Source organism: Dipodomys spectabilis, unplaced genomic scaffold, assembly GCF_019054845.1.
Source record: "Dipodomys spectabilis isolate Male_0828 unplaced genomic scaffold, ASM1905484v1 ptg000127l, whole genome shotgun sequence".
In the NCBI taxonomy this organism is placed as follows: domain Eukaryota; kingdom Metazoa; phylum Chordata; class Mammalia; order Rodentia; family Heteromyidae; genus Dipodomys; species Dipodomys spectabilis.
The window spans coordinates 2,072,970-2,097,818 of NW_024870804.1; the positions used below are offsets into that span (position 1 = coordinate 2,072,970).

Genomic DNA, 24,849 nt, shown 5'->3' on the forward strand with positions numbered 1-24,849 from the left:
CAATGAGATATACAAGACATTATGTCAAAAAACGAACTTTACAACTTTGGCGGGGTGGAGGGGTGGTAGGCGGTGTGGGGGTGGGGGGTAGAGAAGGGAAGGGATGGTATGAGGAAACAAAGGAGGAGGCAACAATGCTTGATAAGAAATGTACTCACTATCTTGCCCATGTAATTGTAAGCCCTCTGTATGGTATTTTCACAATAATAATAATAATAAAGAAATGGCTTTAGGGTTGGAGGTGTGGCTCCCTTTGTAGAGTGCTAGCAAATGAGCCAAAGTGTCAGGTACTGAGAGGTCAACTCCCAAGTTTTCATCTAAAATAAAAGAGAAAGAAATCGCTTTGGAATGATACTAACTGCTACCATCTGAGTGAGGATTGCAGCCCGGAGCAGTGGGGGGCTGGGATAGTTGGAGAGCCCAGGTATCATTAAAGGGGCAGATGCTACTCAGCTCAGACAGGGATTTCCATCACCTCCAGCTGTTCTTCTTGAAACTGCAAATCCCAGATTCTATTAAGTTTTCTTCATCTAAGTTGACAGTTAAATAACATTTTCAAAATCCTGTGCCCACCTAACTATAAGACAGTTATTTATCTTTTCTCTTTTTTTATTTATTTATCCTTACATAATTGTACCAAGCAGTTTCAATTTAAAAAATTTAGAGAACCAACCTCAGGCTTTTTTTTTTTCTGCCAGTCCTGGGGCTTGAACTCAGGGCCTGGGCACTGTCCTGAGTTGCTTTTGCTCAAGGCTAGTGCTCTATCACTTGAGCCACAGCACCACTTCTGGCTTTTCTGTGTACATGATAGTGAGGAACAGAACCCAGGGCCTCATGCATGCTAGGCAAGCCCTCTACCACTAAGCCACATTCACAGCCCTCATCCTCAGGCTTTTAACTTCCAAGTCTAAAGAGACCACATGTATTGTGGGACATCATGTTAGCTCGGAGACAGGAGTGAACCTGCACTTTCTCCAGGTCTCTTTCAACTCCTCCAAGTCCTGGGCCAAGTGTGGGTACAGCCCCATGGTGAGAGGCAGCAACTAATCCCACAGACAGCAGCATCACTGAGGTTGGAGGTTGGAGGGGGATGACAGAAGCATATGTTTTGGTTCGTTCTCTTGGGTTCCAGTTTGAACCTTCTTTTCCTGTACTGCATGTTCCTGGACTTGAACACAAGGCCTGAGTGCTATCCCTGAGTTTCTTTTGTTCAAGGCTAGCCACAGCTCTATTGTTTTTTGTTTTCCTGGCAGTTAATTGGAGTTAAGAGTATCACAGACTTTCCTGCCAGGCCTGACTTTAAACTGTGATCTCAGATCACAGCGTCCTGAGTAGCTAGGATTACAAACATGAGCCACTGGCACCTGGCTTATGTTCTTTTTCATTCCCAATTGCTGCTCCCACTGATTTCAAATCTAACAACAGGTGCACAAAACAGTTTCAACAGACAGTTTAAGCAGCTCCCACAATTATGTGAGTCTAATCTCTAGAATAAATCTATTTCACACACAATTGTTATGCCTCTCTGACCAAATCTACCTGCTGCAAAGTTTGTTTCTATGTCATAAATTATAGGTGAGAAACTTGGAATCAAAACAGATGTGCTAACTGATAGGTTTAATAATTTCTTAGTAACAGTCTTGGGAATCAAATCAGGAATTCACTCATCTCTGCATTTTACCTTTTCTTTTGTGTTTGAAGACGCTCATTTTCACTGATTTTTTTATAATCCTAAAAACCTCTTTCCCTCGATTGTGTTCTCCTATATCCAAATAACAACTGTGTCCTGTTACCTCTCCCTTCATGGCTTTGTAATCCATCCCTTCCTCTTCAGGCCTCCCTGCCATTTACATTTCACACCGTACTGGGAAGTCAGAAATCATATGAGTTGATGAATCTCTCTAGGAAGAAGGGAAGAACATTTTGATTAAAACCCAGAGGGCTTAACAAATGGGCATGGATGTGTACATTGTAAAGGGAAGAATAAGAACATATATATATACATAGATAGACGTATATATGTTTGTATATATATATGTATGTATGGGTATATATGTGTGTGCATGTATATATATATAGACACACAAACATATATACTCATACATATGGCCTTGTGTATATTTATATATGTGTTTATAACACTTACAATTTAGCTCTAACTTGCACATATGACAGAAAGCATGCATTTTTTGTCTCTCTGGGGCCTGACTTACTTCACTTAACAAGATTTTTTCAGGTCTATCCATTTCCCAGATGCAGGCCCCTTGAGGTGAAACCCTCGTAGCCAGTACATAGAAAGTTGTTAGGAGCTGAATATGTCTCTCCCTCCAATCCCCTTCTCAAAAGAAAAAAAAAAAGTTCCTGATAAAGTCAAGTACCCAAGAGTGCAATTGAATTTGAAGATGGAGTCTTTACATTCAAATGAAATCTTTAAAGTGAGTCCCAAGCCAATGCCTGGAGTCCTTAGAAGACAAGTAATTTGGACCCAGAGAGAAAACAATGTGAAGGCTCAGGAAGAGGACAGCCATTTATAAGCCAAGGAATTAGCTCCTTAGAAGGAAACTACCCAGCCAAAACCTTGATCTCAGACTTCTATCCTCCAAAACTCTGGGAAATTTTCATTTCTGTTGTTTAAACATTCTAGGCTGTGGTACTTTGTTGATATTTTGTTTTTGTTTTTTGCCAGTCCTGGGGCTTGAACTCAGGTCGTGGGCACTGTCCCTGAGCTTCTTTTGCTCAAGGCTGGGACTCTACCACTTGAGCTACAGCACCATTTCTGGCTTTTTCTGTTTATGCGGTAGTGAGGAATCGAACCCAGGGCTTCATGCATTCTAGGCAAGCATCTACCACTAAGCCACCTTCCCAGCCCTGTGGTACTTTGTTATAGTACCTCTAGCAAAATCCCAGATGGAAATCCAACTCTGTGTGACTATGCAATATATACACATCTTACTATTTCATGAAAAGAAATAAGGGGAGGGAAAGCCCTACATTTGTTATGGAGAAGAAAACCATCGAGGAAAGAAAAGAAAATTGTGGAAATTAAAGTATAAATTTGTGAATGGTTTAAAGAAGGCAAGGATATTCTACTTTTCTACGTTTTAGTAATACTTCTACTAATTTCCACGCATTGAGTCGGTTCCCATACGGTGCTAGGCCCTGTTTTTTGCTATTGCTTTTTGGGTTTTTTTGTGTGTTGTTCCTGGGACTTGAACTCAGGGCCATAGATGCTATCCTTGAGCCATTTTGCTTATGGCTAGGATTCTCTATCACTTGAGCCATAGTTCCACTTCTGGCTCTTTGGTGGTTAAAGCAGATGAAGAATTTCATGGTCTTTCCTGCCCAGCCTGGCTTCAAACCTCAGACCTCAGTCTCCTAAGTAGCTAGGATTATAGGCATGAACCACCAGTGCCCAGCACAGTGCTAAACATTAATAAATATTATTTTAATAATCACCTGTAACAATCCTGTGAATACTAATTGGAAAATTACTGTCTTTTTTTTATTTTTGAGGAAGAACAGAAGCTCAGGGGAAAATATATGCCAACTGGTTCATGGCAAGAATGAATTTGGGGCTTAACATCTATCCATCTCTGACTTCAGAATTTGTTTTCTCAACCATTCGTCTACAATTCCCCTGGCTTTATTCCAAACAGTCCTTGGCATTCATACTTAACCTATCTTTCCAGGACAACAATTGGCTTTGAAAGAATGGAATGGCTTGGATCACATTTGAATGGTTTGCTAAAGGGTATTGTAACATTTCTATGGTAGTAAATTCTGCCATCTTGAAACAAATTGGCAGCTAATGTTGGTTTTTTAGTGACCATTGTTTGCAGTTTGATTAAGAACTTGAGGCTGGAGTGAGGAGTTAGTTAGGACACAGAATTCATTATCCAGAGAGCTCCTTTGGTGGAAGAATAATGTTGATTGACATCTTCAAGTCACAGGTCCAATAATTAATTAAAAAAGAGAAAAGGCATGAGAGAAAAATAATGATAAAAAGAAATTTATCCAGCTAACAAAAGCAGTTAATTCAAGTGTAGAATTTAAATTCATAGCCCTTGCTTAGACTAGCCAGTATTCAAATGCTAAAGAATTTGTTTTTTGAAGCCTTTATAAAACTCTCCACTGTTACAATGTATGCCATCTGGGATTTAGCATTTATAAAATGTGTAGTTAAGACATGCCAAGAGATTCCTCATGCAAACCAGATGGTATAATAACAATTCTGTCTTTATCTCCCCATCCCCCGCAAGGGGAAAAAAATCCCACAAGGCTTTGAATCTCTTGAAACTTATGTGAATAAATTAAACCCCATCAATACTTCAGGGACATTTTATAATTTCAATAGTCAACTTAACCCACCTAAATATTTTCATTAGTATTTTCGTTTGGACATGAAAAACCAAAAGTGCAGACAATACTTCCTTTTGAGAGCTTCCTATCTGTATTTTTTAAAGCAATGTTTCTACAGAAAATACCAGCAATGGTCTTCAATGTGGGGAAGAACATTTCTCCCCATTTTAAAATGGCTAAGCTCACTTGGATCAAAGGCAAAGATATTGAAATCTCTTTTAAATTGAAAAATATCCATAATCATAGAGTTTGCACAGTTTTATCAGTACACTGAAAAAGGAAAAAAAAGACAATTTTCTTCTTTTGGACTATACATTTGACAAGTCTGTGCCTCCATAGATTTGGACACAGAGCAGTTACCAGACCTTGTTTTGATCTGGGCAGGGTTCCTATAGTTTTTTGTTGTGTTTTTTTTGGGGGGAGGGGGTTATTGTTGTTGTTTTCTGGGATTTTTTTTTTCACCTATAGAACAACAGGGCTTTTGTAATCTCCTTTCCTTTATTGCCTGTTACATTGTTTTTGTTTTCATTATAAATTGATAATAAGCTCCTCATTAGGTGAAGTAATCTTGTTAAAAGTAATGTTCTGCTCTGATCTTTCTTTTTGTTGTGTAAAAACTCCTTTACTGGCTTACAAGAGACCTTTTTTTCTGTAATTAATCATGAATAGCATTAAAGAACAAACACAGTCTATTTGAAAACCAGATCCCTTGGGATACAGGGGCCAATCTCATTACTAAAAAATATGTGTTTCTGGAGCTGCACAAGCCATTGAATTTCTTTCCCAATTAGCAGTGAATAGTTTTTCAAAACAAAGAAGAACTTGGATATGAAGTTTGGTTTTTCTTTAGCGTAAATTGAGCGGTATCAGCACCACTCAACATCACACTCATTCACTGTTTTCTTTTCTTACTCTCCCTGAGCAAAGAAATACATGGGATTCTGTTTTAAGATATTCAAAATGTTAGGTAAATTCTGTACCTAGTGTACTTTCTTGGCCTAGACTGGACTCCATGGTAGAAGGAACACCTTCTTAGCCAACCTGGCTTGTCAGGTAGCTGCTACTGTGCCAGGAAAGGCTGCAAAATCATAAACACAACAAGAAAAAGCAGATGATGCCCTTGCTCTATGGGAAAGAGAAAAAAATACATTCATAGGAGAATCTCTCCAGCTGCTTTCTACCTTTAGAGGCCTACTAACCCTGCTCTCCCTGCTGGTTGACAAAAGGAAATGATGTCAAGGTATAAGGGCTTTGGGAAGTAAAATAGTTAAATACTGGAAATGCCAGATAATAGGTTTGAGTTTCTAGAATCTGGAGGTGGGGGTAATACAAACTAAAACCTACTCCTCTGAACTTAAGTAACAGATAGGGGACACTGGGAAGATGCTTCTTAGTAGAGCTACACCATCAGTATTACAGGAGCAAAAAGGGGTGTGGCTCCAACAGGCAAATTGATAAGGCCTGTGACTGAGGTCATTACCATACAGATTTGATCCCCAAAGTCCCTCTTCCATGTGTGTGTGGCAAATATTCTTCTCTGGCCTTCCAAAAGCCTATCAGCAAACTGTTGGGGAAAGAAAAATACTTCTATGCCATCAATGTAGTCCAAAGCCAGAATCCATAATTGTCCCCAGATTACTAAAAAGTTCTCATAAGGAGCTGATGTCTATATTATATGCATTAACTTCTTCATATCTAATTTTCTCTACGAAATTTGAGATTTCCACTATTTTTTTTTCCTTTGGGTCCTTGGGAAGTTAGTGATCTCTCAGTCCCCCTGTCTTTCTGTGTGTGTGTGTGTGTGTGTGTGTGTGTGTCTTGCTAGCTTTCTCCTTTCCTCTCTCAATTACACTGCTTGTAGTTAATATAAGCATACATTATCATTCCTAAGGAATCGTGCACCATTTCATATTTATTACTGTAAAGTTAGTTGATGTGCTCATTATTACTAACATCCTTCAATTTCATCCATAAAGAAATGGAGACTCAGAACCATTTAACGTGTCCCCAGTCTTATGCCCCAGTTCTTCAAGCTCTGCTTCAATACTCTTTCTCAACTTCACCTCCATGGGAGAAAGTAGGGAATTGTTTTTACTTCTCTTTCTTCTCTGCACCCATTTTTCTCCTAAGAAAGTTTTTCCATAGGAAATACCAGAGGGTGCCAGAATCCTTGTCATTTAAAGTAAGTTCAGGGGTTGAGAAGGTGGCTCAGTGGTAGAGCGCTTGCCTTGCATGCCTGAGGCCCTGGGTTTGATTCTTCAACACCACATAAACAGAAAAAACAAAGCCGGAAGTGGTGCTATGGCTAAAGTGGTAGAGTGCTAGCCTTGAGCCGAAGAGCTGAGGGATAGCGCCCAGGCCCAGAGTTCAGGCCCCATGACCAGACCCAAAATAAATAAATAAATAAATAAATTCAAAAGCCAGGCACCACTGGCTCATGCCTGTAATCCTAGCTACTCAGGAGACTGAGATCTGAGGATAGCAGTCTGAAACCAGCCCAGACAGGAAAGTCCATGAGACTGTTATCTGCAATTAGCCACCAAAAATCTGGAAGTAGATATATGGATAGTTTAGCCATACATAATAGAGCTCTACTCGTGAGCACTAAAGGCTCAGGGACAGCACTCAGTCCCTGAGTTCAAGCCCTGGAACCAGCACACATGCGTGTGTGCTCACGTACGCACACACGCACACGCAGGCACACACACACACACACACACAAAGTTCAGATGTTTTACCATTTTACAAGTGAGTTTAAGTCCAATCCATGTGGATGGCTGAGGCCAAGAAATTATTTTTATTCTTTCTTTTTCCTCATCACCCATTTCCATTGGTCTCTATAATTGTTCAACGTCCAGCTCATCTTTCTCCCTTTCATCCTTAGCATCATCTTCTGATAGCAAACTCCTGGGTTTCTTGGCATATAGGATTCTGTTCCAAGTAATTCATTTAAAAAATTAGTTATTATAAAAGTGATGTACACTGAGGTTAGAGTTATATAAATCAGGTAAGGAATACATTTCTTTTTGTATCAATACTGGGGCTTGAATTCAAGTCTCACACTCTGGCTTAGCTTTTTCGCTCAAGGCTGACATTCCATCATCTGAGCCTTCCCTTCTCTTCCATATACATATTTCCATATACATATATACAGTCATTAATGCAATTGGGTCTCAATTAAAGAGTCTCATGCCCAACTGAACTGAGAAATAATCTTACTTTTTTCTCCAAGTATCCACAGTCATCGCTGAAAATATCACTCTCTGCTCAACACAAAATTAGTTTTTGTTTTTCTAACTGCTAAATGAGGCTGCTGTTCAGGCTTCATCTCCAGCTCCTGCTGTCTTTCACATTGAAACCACAAAAAGAAACAGTGACCCACAGAGCTAATTATTCTTGTGAAGGACCAGGGGATAAAAGCTTTGTATTTTTTTTTAGCTTGGTTAAAATCATTATCTTGGAATAAAGACCTGGGCAGAAAGAGGTAAGGAGCATAAACAGTTACCAATTTCAAAAGTATGCCTTCCTGACATCAGTTTAGTAGACCATGACCCAAACATATTAAAATATTTTGTAACAGTATGGGAAAGTATTTATGGTGAAAAAAAAGGCAAAAGAAGCTGGGCACATGGTGACCCATGCTTGCAATCCTTAGCCTCTTGGGAGGTTGAGATTGCAAGGACTGGGAAGTTCCAAGCCCAGTTAGTGAGACTGCATCCTCCCGCCAAAAAAAAACTTAGACACTGTGATGCATGCCTGTGCCTATCACCCTAGCTGTGTAGAAAGTGGAAATAGGAGGATTGCAGTCCAGGCTGGGCTGGGTTGTTTACCGGGGTGTGTGACTCAAGTGTTGCCTAGCAAGCAAAAGGCCCTGAGTTCAAACACTAAAACAAAAGGAAAGAAAGAAAAGACATACAACATTACACACATACACATTTCATATATATATATATATATATATATATATATATATATATATCATATGTATTACATTACACACAAGCACACGCACACACATATATGTATGTATGTATGTATGTATATATATTAAAGTAGGAGTACTTGGATTTGAACTCAGAACTTTTTCTACCTGCTCACTAGGTAAAATTACTCTGTGATTTGAGCCAGTCCTTTGGCTTTTTGTTATTTTTTAGGTATAATATTTTTTGCTTGAGCTGGCTTGGACTGCCTCCCAAGCTGGGATCATAGACAAATGTGCAGCCACTGTGTCCAGCTGTTTTGTTGAGACAGAGTATTGATAACTTCTTGTTCAACTTGCCCTGAACTGCTGTCCTCCTAAATCTCCTAAGTTGCTGGTGTTACAGGAAGATGTCAACAGGCTCTGATAAAAGTGTAGTTGCACACTATTAGCATCTGCTGGATATAACTTTTTCTTTTTTACCTTCAGTCTTTCTGTAATTTCATATTTTGATGTGTCTGTCATATGTAGAACATGATAATATAGTCCATTTAATTTTATGCTCATTACAAATAGATTTTGGAAATGGTTGTGGTATTATATTCTGCCCTTTATTTATATTATGAAATGCTTGTAAAAGGCAAATATACACCTAGAGAAACAGATTAGTAGTTTCTTGAGTTGAGAGAAGAATGGAAACTGATTGCAAAAGAATACAAGGAATAGTTTTCCTGTAATAGAAATATTCTAATAGTACATTTTGGTCATGTAAACTTAAACCACTTAGTTGCATACTTGTAAATTTCAAAATATACAAATCCTACCTCTATAAAAAGCTGTTAAAGAGACCTCCTTGGTGAACTGAACTAGCTGTGAATATTTTTGAATTCTTTTCTATATTAAATATATATATGTATGTGTATATATATGTATATGTATATATATATGTATATGTATGTATAACAGTCAGAAGTGGCAAGTAGTTGGATACCAGTGGCTCAGGCCTCAGGAGGCAAGATCTGAAGATCATGGTTCCAAGCCAGCCAGTGAGACTCTTATCACCAATTAACCACCAAAAAGCTGGAAGTGCAGCTATGGCTCAAGTGGTAGAGTGCCGGCCTTGAGTGAAAAAGCTAAGGAACAGCAACTAGGCCCTGAGTTTAAACCCCAATACACTCTCTCTCTTTCTCTCTCTCTCTCTCTCTCATATACACACAGTTGCAAACAGACATAGCAAACATTAGTCTCAAACCACAGATAAAACTAGCAGGCTTTGGGATTTAGTGTCATGGTGGTTTCAGAAAGGCCCAAGTTCACTGCGGTGAGCCCTTCTGGCTGGCCTCCAAGGAGAGAGAGTAGCATGAGTTTGAGCTTTGCCCTAGGGTGACACTGCTGGTCACTGATTAACCAGCTTCATAGGAAGACTGCTCTGCCAACCTTCCGCTCTGCCTAGAGAGAGGTATCTAGCCAAGTTTTGGTGAGCAGACAAAATGACCACTCGTTACCACCAAGCTGCTAGTGATGGCTACCTCGAACTTCTCAAAGAGGCCACCAAGCGAGACCTGAACCTGTGTGATGGAGACGGCATGACGCCCACGCTGCTGGCTGCCTACCACGGGAACCTGGAAGCTCTGGAAGTTATCTGCAGCAGAGGGTGAGTTCACCCTGCCCATTCCCACTGGAGGCTGTGGAGGGAGGAATTCACAGGCAGCAGCCAGGAGTGGGGAAGTTCAGGCAAATACTGTCCTCTTTCCAGAGGTTTTCTTCAGAAGAGAGAATGTGACTTTGGCACTGAGACCTGGCAAAATGAGTATGGTTTATCAGTTAGCCATAGGCAGAGGAGAGACCCTGACATAAGACATTGTCCTCTTGAAGGTAGGGGGAGAGATTTAATTCTATGTCTTTTAAAAGCCTTTTCCAGGGGCTGGGAAAGTGGCTCAGTGGTGGACTACTTGCCTTGCATGCATGAGGCCCTGGGTTTGATTCCTCAGCACCATATAAGCAGAAAAAACTGGAAGTGGTGCTTGTGGCTCAAGTGGTACAGTGCTAGACTTGAGCTGAAGAGCTCAGGGACAGTGCCCAGGCCCAGAGTCCAAGCCCCAAAACACACACACACACACACACACACACACACACACACACACACACAAATAATAATAATAGTAATAATAATAATAAAATAAATTCTTTTCCATAAAATCTACATTGTAGACTCTGGAAAAAAAACAAATCACCATTCTATTTTCAGTTTTCAGTTGTCAATTTTTGTTAGCACTCCATCTAAGCATCAACCCATGGTTTTTGTTTGTTTTTCATCAGTACTGGGACTTGAACTCAGGACCTGACTCTCTTGCTTGGTTTTTTTTCATGCAAGGCTGGTGTTCTACCACTTGCGCTACAGTTTCACTTCTAACTTTATGCTGATTAATTAGAGATAAGAGTCTCATGGATTTGTCTTCTCAGCCTGGCTTCAAGCCCAGGTCCTCAGATCTTAATCTCTTGAATAGCTAGGATTACAGGTGTGAGCCACTGGTGCCCAGAAAACATGTTTCTTGGATGGACTTGCTGGCTTTATAAATTATGAAAGAGACCTTTAACCTATCTTAACTTTATTATACTTCTCTGACCAGCACACACACACACACACACACACACACACACACACACACACACACACACAAGGATAAAGGAAGGCAAGAAGAAAACATGTAAATAAAGGAGCCAAGTAAATTTAATTCAATAATAACTAATGGCTATTCAATTTCAATTTTCCCTAACACCATGGCCTGTAGAAACACTGATGGATAGAAGAGTAAAATGTCTGCGGTAATGAACCATTTAAGAGAGGAAAATTGAACCATTCCTCTAGGATAATGTTGGAAACAGGGAGGGAGATGGCACAAAATGGCACAGGAAGCTACCCCAGCCTGGGTGAGGAATGGCTCTTCTGAGAGGAAAGCCTGTGTGGTGGGATTGGAAACAGGAGAGGAACCTGTTTCCTATAACGCAGAGTGTTGTGCATTCTGAGGAGCTGGAGTGTAGCTGCACACAGCTTGAAGGGACAGGACCAAACAGAGCTAAAAGCAAACAGAAGGGCTGTGAACACTGAGGGAGTGGAATTTTATCGTATGGGCCAGGAAGCTATGTCTGGTGTTCATGAAAAAGCATCAGGTAGAGTCACGGTTATAAATATTGTCCTGGCCATTAGGCAGAGGCAGAGAAAGAGGGATCTGGATAGTAGTCAGGATAAGCCAGGGACTCATGCAGGCTCACTCCTGTAATCCTAGCTACTGGGGAGGCTGAGATCTGAGGATCCAGATTTAAAGCCAGTTTAACTCCAATTAACCAGCAAAAAGTGGGAAGTGGAGCTGTGGCTCAAGTGAATGCTAGCCTTGAGCTAAAAAGCTCAGGAACAGCACCCAGGCCCTGAGTTCCAACCCCGGGATTGGCACAAATAAAAATATTCAAGGTCACTTGGACTGGGGTAATGACGAGGAGTGGCTGAATCTGAATAGATCTCAGGAGTTTGGATGTGAAATGGAAAGCAGGTGTCGGGGTACGAGCAGGCAGAGGAAGATGGAGGTCACAGCCCAGGTTTTGACTGAAAAGGCTTATTAATGAAGAAACCCTTTACTGAATTGGAGGGACGTTAGGAAGAACAAGAAGAAACCAGGATTATGAGTGTTCCAGATTTGAGGGCTGGACGAGAAAGTGAGCAGGGTTGATCTTCCTCATCGCCTTGTCTCATGGAAGACTTGCTTTTCTCAGAAGCACCAGCCCCATAAGCCAAGCCATCTCCACACTGTGATACTCTTCTGTTTTCACCAATTCTTCTATGCAGCCTAAGCTTTGCAAACTTTATTCACATATTGAACAAGTACATATACATTTTTTTATTCTTTTGTGCCAGGGCTAGGACTTGAATTCAGGGCCTGAACCTTATCCCTTAGCTTTTTCATTCAAGGTTGGCACCGTACCACTCTCGGCTTTTTGGTGGTTAATTGGAGACCTGTCTTATGGTCTTTTCTGTCCCAGTTGGCTTGGAATCATAATCCTCAGACCTCAGCCTTCTGAGTAGTTAGCATTGCAAACGTGAGCCACCGGCACCCAGCTATATATATATATATACAAGATAGTAGTTATTCCAAAACCAGGGAGTGAGTTTGTCCTTCTGGAAGAGGGCTTGGAATTGTTCTGTCATCAGAGAGTTTTTGCTCCACTTCAAATGCTGATGCGTCCATGTTGCACTCTTTTCTCTTTTTTGAAATAGCAAAATATTTTTGTTTGCTAGTGAAATTTGTAGACAACAGATTAAAGTCTAAAAATAGGTCTGGATTAAAGGAGGCACAAATAGAGTATTTTTATGTTTTTGGACTGAATCTAATCATTTATTTTATGTTAGTTTTTCTCTTTTTTGTTGCAAAGGGAAGAGGGTTACAGTTATATAAGTTAGGTAATGAGTATGTTTCTTTTTGGATGATGTCACCCCTTCCCTCGCTCTCTCCCAGTTTTTCCCTCCCATTCCCACCCACAAATCGTACAGTTCATTTTCAACATAGTGTTCAGTGAGTACCACTGCTGCATTTGTTCACCCTGTGTCTCCCTATTTCTGTCAAGACAAAAGGAAAAGAAAAGAAAAACAGCAAAACCAAAAAAACCTCTAATTTCCATTTCTTGGGGCTCATTTTAATAAATACTGTTTTATATGATCAGATGTTTACACTCTTTATAAACCTTAAATATTTTCTTACAATAATTGTTCTGTTGATGTTTAATTATACAAGTAATATAAACATGAAAATAAAACTATACATGGTTTACAAACACAAAGAAAATGTCCTATCAGGCCATGCTGATAGCATTTATATGTTCTCTCTATGTAATGTATATGTAAATACATATGTGTATATGTACATATTACATGTATATGCTGTGTCAGTATATTGCTGTAATTGTGTGTGCTGGTACTGGGTCTTAAACTCAGGACCTGGATACTGTTCCTCAGAATGCTAGCCAGTATTCTACCACTTCCAGATTTTTGGTGGTTAATTGAAAGTGAGATTCTCAGACTTTCCTGCCAGGCTGGCTTTGGCCCTTCATCCATTGACCTCAGCCTGAGCTGCCAACACTTGGCTACTTGCTATAATTTAATTTTAGGTACATTTCAGCATTCTCATCAAAAGACATATTTCTTAGGCCATCATCTCATAAATAATCCTTGCCCTTAGCTAGACAGAACTGTGATGATTATCCTTGTACAGAAATATTCACTCCTATTTGCTTGAGAATAAATTCTCCGAAGAGAGATCAATCAGCTGGTGAAGTATCTGGCCCCTTGCTCTGCATGCTCTGGAGGGAGAACTAGGTATACAAGGGACAAAGAGAGGCCATTTCTCTCCATCAAGTCTTACATTCCTAGGGTAGAACCCTACGATTCACCCCTCCTAAGGGACACACCATTTAATACAGCCACCTTGGAGATTAAGTTTCTACATGAATCTTGGAGAGGACCCGAATATTCAAACATAGCAGTGTGTGTGCATCATGCAATGACTTTGGGGGAAGTGTTGATAAATTGCCCTTCAGAAACTTAGTACCCATTTTTGTCAATATGATAAAGGTCCAAAGTGATCAATTAGTATGACTTTAATTAATTAACTAATTAATTAATTAGTATGGTGAGATTGAAATTTATTTTTTATGTTTGGTGACCCTTATATTTCTACTTTTGTGCAAACTGTGCCCTACTTTTTCACTAGGGTCTTCATTATTTCTCATTGATTTCTAAAAATGCATGTGTGTGTGTATGTGTGTGTGTGTGTCAGTTCTAAGACTTGAACTCAAGGCCTTGTGCTGTCCCTGAGCTTTTTCACTTGAGGCTAGAACTCTACTACTTGAACCACAACTCCACTTCCGGATTTTTTGGTAGTTAATTGGAGATAAGAATCTCATAGGCTTTCTAACCTCAATGCTCAGATCTCAGCCTCCAGAGTAGCTAGGATTACAGGCTTGAGCCTGCTTTAAAAAAAATGCCTTGGGGCTGGGAAGGTGGCTCAGTGGTAGAGTGCTTGCCTTGCATGCCTGAAGCCCTGGGTTCCATTCCCCAGCACCACATAAGCAAAAAGAAAAAAAGCCAGAAGTGGCACTGTGGCTCAAGTGGTAGAGCACTAGCCTTGAGCTGAAGAGCTGAGGGACAGTGCCCAGGCCCAGAGTTCAGGCCCACGACTGGACCAAAAAAAAAATGCCTTTTATAGTTAATAATATATAAGAACCTTTATAATTTATAATTCATTTAAAGAGGCACCCTATACAAACTGCATGGAAACTGTTTTAAGCATTAAACAAAGTATCACTGATCATTTAAGCGTAAAAATGGGAAAGTATGCATATTATATAGTCATTAAAACTTTTAATAGTAAAATGTTAACTATTTTAACAGTTAATAAAATAATAGCTATGAATATTTGCATATTGTATAGTCACAAACTATTAAACATCAGAACTACCTCAGTGACTACCTAGTACTCTATTTTATCATTTCATTATTTATTTTAAATTGACAAAAAATGTATATTGCCAGGTGTGAGTGTGCACCCCTATAACCGCAGCCCTCCAGAGGCTGAGGTAGAAGGATAAAGAGCTCAAGTCTTTCCTGGATTCCACTACAAGACTCTGTCTCATAAAACTACACAATTAGGCATGCAACAGGATTGTTTGAAACATGTATGTGTTACAAAATAACTAAATATAGTTAATTGTGTCATTTTGCCTTTTTGGAGGGAGGACACTTAAAATCTATTCACATGTATAATACATTATTATTAGCGATAGTGACTATGTGTGCAATGGAATGCTTGAACTTGATCTTCCTAACTGAAATTGTCTGTCCTGTGACCGATATCTCTCCAGTTCCCTCCCACCCCCCCACCATTCCACTGCTCCCTCAGATTTCTATGTTCTGGGGCTGGGAAGGTGGCTCAGTGTTAGAGTGCTTGCCTTTGATGCCTGAGGCCCTGGGTTTGATTCCAGGCCCAGAGTTCAGGCCCCACGAGCAGACCCCCAAAAAAAAAAAAAAGCTCAGGGACAATACTTAAGCCCTCAGTTCAAGCCCCAAGAATGGCACAAAACAAAACAAATTGTTTTTTCTTCTAGTCATCTTAACTACTATAAGTAAAGGTATGATAAATGTCCTTGCTGCAACTTTTCCCAAAGATCTGACTTCACCTTCAGATAAATTTCTAAAGGTAAAAAAAGTGATTCAAAGAGTTGCCATGTTTTAAAGATTTTTTTTTTCCAGTCCTGGGGCTTGAACTCAGGGCCTGGGCACTGTCTCTGAGCTTCTTTTGCTCAAGGCTGGCACTCTACCACTTGAGCCACAGCACCACTTCCACTGAGAAATCAGACCCAGGGCTTCATGCATGCTAGGCAAACACTCTACCACTGAGCCACCTTCCCAGCCATTTAAAAGCTTTTTGACATACATTGTGCTAGGAGATTTGAACTACTTTCTTTTTCCTAGCATCATTCATTCCTCACAGTCCTACTAAAGGCAAATATTTATATTTTAAAAAAAATTACCTGGGGGGGGGGGGGCTGGGCAGGTGGCTCAGTGGTAGAGCGCTTGCCTTGCATGCATGAGTCCCTGGGTTTGATTCCTCAGTACCACATAAGCAAAAAGAAAAAAGCCAGAAGTGTCGCTGTGGCTCAAGTGGTAGAGTGCTAGCCTTGAGCTGAAGAGCTAAGGGACAGCACCCAGGCCCAGAGTTCAAGCCCCATGACCGGACCCAAAAAAAAATTATTTTTAATTACATGGGGCTGAGAAGGTGGCTCAGTGTTAGAGCGCTTGCCTTGCATGCATGAGGCCCTGGGTTCGATTCCTCAGCACCACATAAGCAGAAAAAAAAAAGCCAGAAGTGGTGCTATGGTTCAATTGGTAGCGTGCTAGCCTTGAGCTGAAGAGCTGAGGGACAGTGCCTAGAGCCAGAGTCCAGGCCCCACGACTGGACTCCCCCAAAAAAAATTACCATTTGAAGAAGAAAATGGAAGTAGATTGTTTTAATTTATGTATCTTTGATTATTATGAGTTCAAATACTTCCTTTTCATGTAGAATAACATTTTTTGAAAGAATTGTTTTCCAAGAAGAACTTCACAGAAAGATCAAATCAAATTCAGAAAGAGCAATTAGAATAGAAAAGATATTTAGTGTAATTTAAACCTATTTAATGGTAATAATGAGCCAGCTTTAAAAATTATTGCTCAGATGTACTGTCTGACTTAAATCTAAGACAATGATGGATTTTTTTAAATCTTTAGTTGATTTTCTTTCTTCTTTTGTTCTCGTACCTGGGGTTTGAACTCAAGGACTAGTTTGACTTTTTCACTTAAGGTTGTTACTTTACCACTTGAGTAACACGTCTACTTCCTTTTCTTTTTGGCTGGTTAATTGGAGATAAGAGTCTCTTGGATTTGACCACTCAGACTAACTTCAAATTGTGATCCTCAGATCTGAGTTCTGACTAGCTAGAATTACAGTCATAAGCCATCAATGCCCAGCTGAATATCTTCTGTCTGTGTGTGTGTGTGTGTGTGTGTGTGTGTGTGTGTGTGTGTGTGTGTTTGAGAAAAGAAAATAGGGGGAAAAATAATCCTAGACTGAATTTATCCCAAGGAAATCATAGGCTGTCAATACTGGACTCTGCTCACTGGCAGAAAGACTAGTCTGTGAATTCTATGATTCCACCAGGAAATGTGAAAGAAGATGAGTTGAATTTTGAAAATCCCACAAGCCTTGTTAGTAAGAATATTTCCTGCTATTTTTATTTAAAATTTACATCAATTTGAAAAGTTGTCTTAGAACAGAATTTTTGCAAGTGGAAAATTGCTTGGATGCACTAGAAAAAAACTTCTGAATCATCTTCTAGACAGCTTCATCTGCAAATCTGGAATCAAGCATTTGAATTTGTTTTCTAAACGGCATACAGTCTCCCTGATGCTAAATCCAAAATGTAAGGTGATAGGACAAAATTAACAAGACTTAAGAAACAAAGGACTTCCACTCATCTGGTCGAATCACTACTAAATAACCCCATGCTGCTGATCACATATATAGCATATATGTGCACACCGGAAGGAAACCAGGAGGATGACACAGAACTAGAGGGAATCAGGGAAAAACATACAACAGCAGGACCCATCGGCTACACTGGACATTGATCAAAATGAGCTAAGCAACTCAATGGCAGCGATGGGAGGGAGGGAACAAGTGGGAAAGAGGGAACAGCTGATGCTATGCAAAACAAAAGAAATGTACATACCACCCAATGTGGAAGAAATAACTATTGCAAAGCTCATTGGACTCATAAATGTTATAGACCATGATAGACAATTTGCCCCATGAAAGTTAGAATGTGTTTGTGACTTTAACTAAGCATCACTATTGCACAATACTGTGAAATTTGGGAAATTATGTAACCACTTAATCACAATAAAAAAAATTTGGAAAAAAGAAAAAAAAAAGAAGACTCTGTTTAGGGCCAGGCACAGTTACCTGTGCTCATGAGTCCAGCAGCTTGAGAGGAAGAAATCTAAAAGATGACATTTGAGGACCACCCAATGAAAAAGACTGTATGTCTTTTTCAAGATAGCACTCCTGACACACACCTATAATCCCAGCTACTGGAGGTGTAGAGCTACCAGAGAGAAAATGAGACTCTGCCTGAAAAATAACCTAAACAAGGGTTAGAGGCATGGCTCAGTTGGTAGCGCACTTGCCAATGAGCAAAAGCATCGGGTACTACTCCACGAAAAAAAAATACAGACACCTCAGACTTTCCTCATATTCTTCCCATTTTCTTTATGTATTTTATTTTATGCTAGTGCTAAGGCTTGGATTCGGGGCCTAGACACTGTCCCTTAGTATTATTGTTCAAGGCTGATGCTCTACCGCTTGAGCCACAACTCCACTTCTGTATGACTAATTAGATACGAATCTCATGGATTTTCCTACGTCGTCTTTGAACCAGGATCCTCAGATTTCAGCCTCCTGAATATCTACGAGCCACAGTGCCCTGCCTCTTCCTCCCATTTTAAGTGTTGTTTATAATCCTTTAGAAGGGGAAATTCCACTAGTTAATGCCCTTAAGCATACTGATTTTGCTCAGACTTTATAATACCTTGTCACTTTTTCCTACAACTTAGTCTCCCAGTAATTTTTTTGGTTAGCGCATGCAATTCAAGGATAATTTCAAGTATGTTTTTGATCAGTATGTTTTTGTTTATGTCTATAGTAGTATCTTGGACACTTGAGTCCTTTGATGTCTAGGGTATTTGATTTTGGTGTTTGGTTAAAATAAAAAGTGAAATTACATGAGTGTTTGTGGGTGAGGAACTTGATTTCTCTAAGATATTATGACTTTGCCAAGGTTGCAAATGAACCCTTTTGATTCAAAATAGTTAAACTGAGCTGACTGAACATAGTCTTCTTGAAAGAGGCTGCCCCAGAAAACTTTTTTTGTTGTTGTTGTTGTTTTGTTTGTTTTGAGTTTTGTGGGGGGGTTTGGTTTGGTTTGGTTTGGTTTCTGTCAGTTATAAGCCTTGAACTCTGGGCCTGAGCACTGGCCCTGAGCTCTTTTTGCTCAACACTAGCACTCTATCACTTTGAGCCACAAGTCCACTTCTGGTTTTCTGCTGGTTAACTGGAGATAAAGAGTCTCACAGGATTTTCCTGCCAAAGCTGGCTTTGAACTTTGATCCTCAGATCTCAGTCTCCTGAAGTAGCTAGGATTATAGGTGTAAACCACCAAATCTCAGTCTTCTAGTAGCTAGGATGACAAACATGAGTCAGCAGTACCTGGCTAACTTTTTTTGTTCGTCTAATTTCATAAAATTACAGATTGATGGTTTCATTTTAAAAATAAAAGCTCTGACAATATTCAAGGTAGGTCCTTTCTAGGAACATGTTCTAATTCCAACCTTTTTTTCTAATTTATATTTATTTATTTATTTTCCAGTCCTGAGGCTTGAACTCCTAGAGCTTGAACTCTGGGGGCTTGAACTCTGGGTTTGGGCGCTGTCCCTGCACTCTTCAGCTCAAGGTGAGCGCTCTACCTCTTGAGCCACAGCGCCACTTCCAGTTTTCTCGTGGTTTATTGGAGATAAGAGTCTCATGGCCTTTGCTGCCTGGGCTGGCTTTGAACCGTGGTCCTCAGATCTCAGCCTCCTGAGTAGCTAGGATTACAGACGTGAGCCCCTGGCGCCCAGCCTCCTAGAGCTTTTGTGCCAAGGCTGGCACTCTCCCATTTGCACCACAGCTGGACTTCCAGCTTTTTGTGGTTAAATGGTGATAAAAAGCCTCGAAGACTTTCATCTGGGACTGGCTTTGAACCACAATTCTCAGATCTCAGCCTGCTGAATAGCTAGGATTACAGGTGTGAGCCACTGGTACCAGACTTATTTATCTGTTATTATCCTTCATTGGTTATATAAAAAGGCTTTAATTCAACATGTCAGATGATAAGTACAATGCATCTTGACTGATATTACCCATTTAATTGTTCTCCTTGTGTCCCATCCCCACCCTTCTCCTCAAATTTGCAGGTCCCATTTTTACATAAGTACATTTGATATTATGGCTTTTTCCCCATCCTTCTTTTAACTATTCCTCTGCCCTCCTCTCCTCTTAAACTCCCCCCCCCCCACCTCCAACAATAGGTCTTCAGCTTCCTAGTATTCATTTGTGTGTATGTGCTGGTATTAGGGCTTGAATTCAGCACCTGATCCATTGCCTCTTAGCTTTTTTGCTTAAGACTAGTGCTTTACCACTTGAGCTGCGCACCTCCATTCCCATAATATTCATTTTGTTAAACTCTAAGTTCAGTGTCCCTAGGAATTATGCCTTTGGACTCTTCCCCTGTGTGTACTATGACACCTTTCCTGTATAGCTCATACTTGGGCGTATATCCAAAAGATTGCAAGTCAGGATGCCATAAGGACACTTGCACACCCATGTTCATTGCTGCATTAGTCACCATAGCCACAAATGCCCTAGAGATACCAATAAACTATGTGTATGTATATACACAATAGAATTTTACTCATCTATCAGGAAGATTAATATTATGTCATTTGCAGAGAAATGGATGGACCTGGAAAAAATTACGTTAAGTCAGTCTCAGAAACAGGACGCATGTTTTCTCTTATACTCAGATGTTAGATCTAAATTGTAAGCATATATAGATAGAGTCATAGGCAGATATATACACACAAATTAACTGTAGTCTTGTTGAAGAACAAACCTGGTCCCATTCAACTACTTACATAGCCAGATTAGCTTCTTCTCTGAGTTGGGTCTGAGATTTCTTTTCTTTTTTTTGGGGGGGGGGGGGGAGGGTCCAGTCGTGGGGCTTGAACTCTGGGCCTGGGCTCTGTCCCTTAGCTCTTCAGCTCAAGGCTAGCGCTCTACCACTGGAGCCACAGCGCCCCTTCTGGCCTTTTCTGTGTATGTGGTGCTGAGGAATCGAACCCAGGGCTTCAGGCATGCAATGCAAGCACTCTACCACTGAGCCACCTTCCCAGCCCATGGGTCTGAGATTTCTAATAGGAGATAAAGATGATAAAAGGGAGAGAAAACACAGCCTTTGCTTTCTCAGGCCAATTATCTAATTAGAAATGCCAAGGCAGAGCATAAATACTTGGCCAGTTAGATAAGACTAGCAGTGCTAAAACCACAAGAACCATTGTGCTGCTGGAAATTTCCTGGAGGACTAGAAAAAACAAGCCTGTGAATTTATGGACTATGAGTTTAGAGAGGTGAGGGATATGATCATAACTAATGTTTATTGACTGTGTACTGTGGAGTAAGCCCTTTGCTATGACATAAATAGATAGGCTTATTAGTTCATGTAGCAACTATAAATAGTAGTATTTATATCCTCAGTATACAGATGAGGGAATTCATGGAATTACCTAGAAGAGTTAAGCTAGTGACTTGTAGCCGGTTAAGTGGCAAGGTATAAGACTGTTGTGTTGGAGATAAACTAAGAGGCAGGACTGATCCAAAATGTGCTGTCTGTTGAGCTGGGGATGGAGCTCAGTAGTAGCTTTGCATGTGCAAGGCTTAGAATTCAATCCCCAGCACTGCAAAATCAAAACAAAACCCTTACCCGTTTAGAAATCAGTTACACTCCCTGAGCCTTACTTTTTGTCATAACGATTCTTGCCTTCCTTCTCTAAGCAGGAGATTGTGATGGCTGGTGTTGGGCAGTGAACATGGAAGTGTTTCATAACTGAAAAGTGCAAGGTAGTCAGGGAAGAGTTACAAATTTGATTACCATGTGGTTGGGCCACATTAATTAATGGAACCATTCCAAACCCATTGCAAGCTTATGGATCAATTGTTAAATTATAAGTTCAGATTCAGTGAGTCTAGTCTGAAGCCCCTAGTTCTGCATATATAATCAAATCATAGCTTAATGCTGCTACTGGTGGTCTGAATACAAGCAGTTGTATGTACATGTGTGAGAACATGCCAACACTGAGTCTTGAACTCAGGGTCTGCACACTGTATCTGAGCTTTTTCACTCAAGGCTGGTGCTCTATCACTATCCATAGCTCTACTTCTAGCTTTTTAGTGTACGTTGTAGATAAGATTCTCACAGACTTTTCCTGCCTGGACTGGCTTCAAACCTCCATCTTCAGATCGCAGCCTCCTGAGTAGCTAGGATTATAGGCATGAAGCCACCAGTGCATAATAATTTATATTAGTATGCTATTGCTCATCTCTTCCAAATTATGTGCATTGCATTGCTAACTTTGTGGGTTGCTTTGCTAACTTAAAATGTGTCATGGTAGAATATTTACACTACAGTAATTGATCCTTGGTATAAAGCAGAGCTTTGATCATTTTGAGTGCCAGTTGTTCAGCATTTACCAGTATTCCCCTGGGCAATTTTATCACTAGCTTTAGAAGCAAATTCTAACTGATCCAAATTAAACATGGCATGTGGCCCCAATTCTGCCCAATAAGGTACAAAAGTTGCTTAGTTATGGAATTTTTTAGAAAGTTATGGGGCAGGGTTTGCTCATACAAAGAAACCATGGGATAAAATGTTTGATGCTATTTGGTCTCTAGCTGTGACATATAAAGACTTATAGCAGCTATTATACATTAACACCAGGAAAATACACCTCCACTAACATGTATCTTCTTCCTTTCCTCCTCTTCCTCCTCCTCCTCCTCTTCCTCCTTCTCTTCCTTTTCCTCCTCCTTTATTTTCCGTATGTGCAATCCTAGGGCTTGAACTCAGGGCCTGAGCTTTTATTTTGCTCAAAGCTAACACTCTATCACCTTTGGCACAGCTCCATGTCTGGCTTTTTGATAGTTTATTCAAAATAAGAGTCTCAAGGAGTTTCCTGCCTGGATTGGCTTCAAATCACAATCCTCAGATCTCAGCCTCCTAAGTAGCTAGGATGACAGGCAGGAGCCACCAGCATCCAGCTTTTTCTTCATTGTTTTTAATTTATCTTTTGGGAACCTCGTGTTCAGAGAAAATATTTACCCTGCATCCTTCCTATTTTCCCTTTCAGGGGTGATGCTGACAGATGCGACATCTGGGGAAACACTCCTTTGCATTATGCAGCGTCCAACGGCCATGCCCACTGTGTCTCGTTCCTGATCAACTTCGGAGCCAATATCTTTGCCCTAGACAATGACCTGCAGTCTCCACTGGATGCCGCAGCCAGCAGGGAGCAGAATGAATGCGTTGCTCTCCTGGATAAAGCTGCCACTGCCCAGAATATCATGAACCCCAAGAAAGTCACCAGGTTGAAGGAGCAGGCCCAGAAGAATGTCCAGAGGCAGATCAAAGAGTGTGCAAGACTCCAAGAGAAACACCAAAATAAGATGACTCGCACTTACAGCAAGGAGGATTCTGGGGTGTCCTCTTCCAAGGGCACCTTCTCCAGGTCAACCACGTCCCACGCTTCTGTACCTGGCACATTTGGATCCCTGTCTAAGGGCATTAAAGACACTTTCAAGTTAAAATTCAAGAAGAGCAAAGATACAGAAGAGCAGGTAGGAAAGGGAGACAGAAGTGGGCAGAGGAATGTGATGGAAGTGTTCAGAGAGGAAGAAGAAGATTCTGTCTCTGGTGACTTCAAAGAGAAACTCCACTTCTCACTGGAAGAGGACAATGAAGCTCAGCACGAGTCCATTCTTAACCGTCCAGGTCTAGGCAATATTGTGTTTAAAAGAAGCAGTGTCTTGAGCCCTGAAGATATCGACGACAGCAAGAGAGAGCTGGGATTTAAAATGTCCAGTGATTTGTTCCAAAGACACGGAGCCGCAGAGGCTGATGAAGCTGAGGATGATGATGAAGAGGGAGAGAAAAATGGCCTGGGAGGTGACCTGCCCTGGGATGAGGAAGAAGTTGAGTGGGAAGAAGATGTGGTGAATGCCACTCCCTTGGAAGTGTTCTTGCAGTGTCAGCACCTGGAAGAATTCCTTCCCATTTTCATGAGAGAACAGATTGATCTAGAAGCTCTGTTGCTCTGCTCTGACGAGGACCTTCAGAATATACGAATGCAGTTAGGGCCCAGGAAGAAAGTTCTTAATGCTATCAATAGAAGGAAGCAAATACTGCAAGAGCCTGGGCCTCTGATTGATACCAGCCTCTGATGGAGACTTTTAGGGTCAATGGTGTGAGCCTGCAGCATGGACTCAATACTGTGAATCACCGGAAACACTCCAGGCAATGCCCCCTTTCTTCCCAATCAGAGAAAATGGCCCAGGCCAGGCACTGGTAGCACCTGCCTGTAATCCCAGCTACTCAAGAGGCTGAGATGTGAGGATCAAGGATCAAACCACTAAAAAGTGGGAACTGAAGCTGTGGTTCAAGGGGTGGAGCACCAGGCTACAGTGAAAAACGTTAATGAGTCCAAGCCCGGAGTCCAAGCCCCAATTCTGTTACCAAAAGAGAAACAAAGAGAGACAGACAGACAGACTCAGAGAAACAGAGATAGAGAGATAGAATTGAATTTAGCCCCTTCACTCTTAAAGTTATTTTTGGAGATGAGAACTTTATAAAAGTGATTAAGATCAAATTAAATATTAAGGATGGAGTCTTAATTTCATATAACTAGTGTCCTTATAAAATAAGGGCAAAGTTGTGCTCCCACACAAAGAAAATGTCACAAGAAACCCAGCAAGAAGTCAGCTATCTTCCAGCCAAGAAAAAAAAGGCTGTAGGAAAAACCAACCTTGCCAGCAGCATCTCAGTTCTGGATATTCAGTTCCAGAGTTATAAATAAATAAATAAATTTCTGTTGCTTTCAGCCACTCTGTCTACAGTGTTTTGTTATGGCAGCCTGAAGTAACTGATACAGTATAACACATGAGCACATGATGGAGAGAATGAAGGATATGGGGGGAAATACTAGGCCTATTTCATAATTTTTCCAAGGATTTAAGTGTCTCCAAAGACCTGAAAAGCATCCATTTTTCAGAGGGCTAAGATATAAACTTTACATTTGCTTGCTTATTATACTTTTATTATTATCACCATTGCTGCATATA

The 24,849-nt window shown here is 40.6% G+C and overlaps 1 protein-coding gene across 1 annotated transcript; it reads left to right on the plus strand.

Annotated features, from left to right (window-relative positions):
- Positions 1–9,725: 9,725 nt before the first annotated feature.
- Anks4b (ankyrin repeat and sterile alpha motif domain containing 4B) lies at positions 9,726–24,612 on the plus strand. The gene is made up of 2 exons (XM_042689793.1): positions 9,726–9,932; positions 22,863–24,612. The coding sequence occupies exons 1-2, from the start codon at positions 9,769–9,771 to the stop codon at positions 23,950–23,952; spliced, it is 1,254 nt and encodes a 417-aa protein (XP_042545727.1). The 5' UTR covers positions 9,726–9,768; the 3' UTR covers positions 23,953–24,612.
- The last annotated feature ends 237 nt before the right edge of the window (positions 24,613–24,849 follow it).

Coding starts and splice junctions, on each gene's coding strand:
- Anks4b (XM_042689793.1), top strand. CDS start 9,769: ATGACCACTCGTTACCACCAAGCTGCTAGTGATGGCTACCTCGAACTT. Junction 9,933..22,862: donor GAAGTTATCTGCAGCAGAGG/GTGAGTTCACCC, acceptor TTTCCCTTTCAG/GGGTGATGCTGACAGATGCG.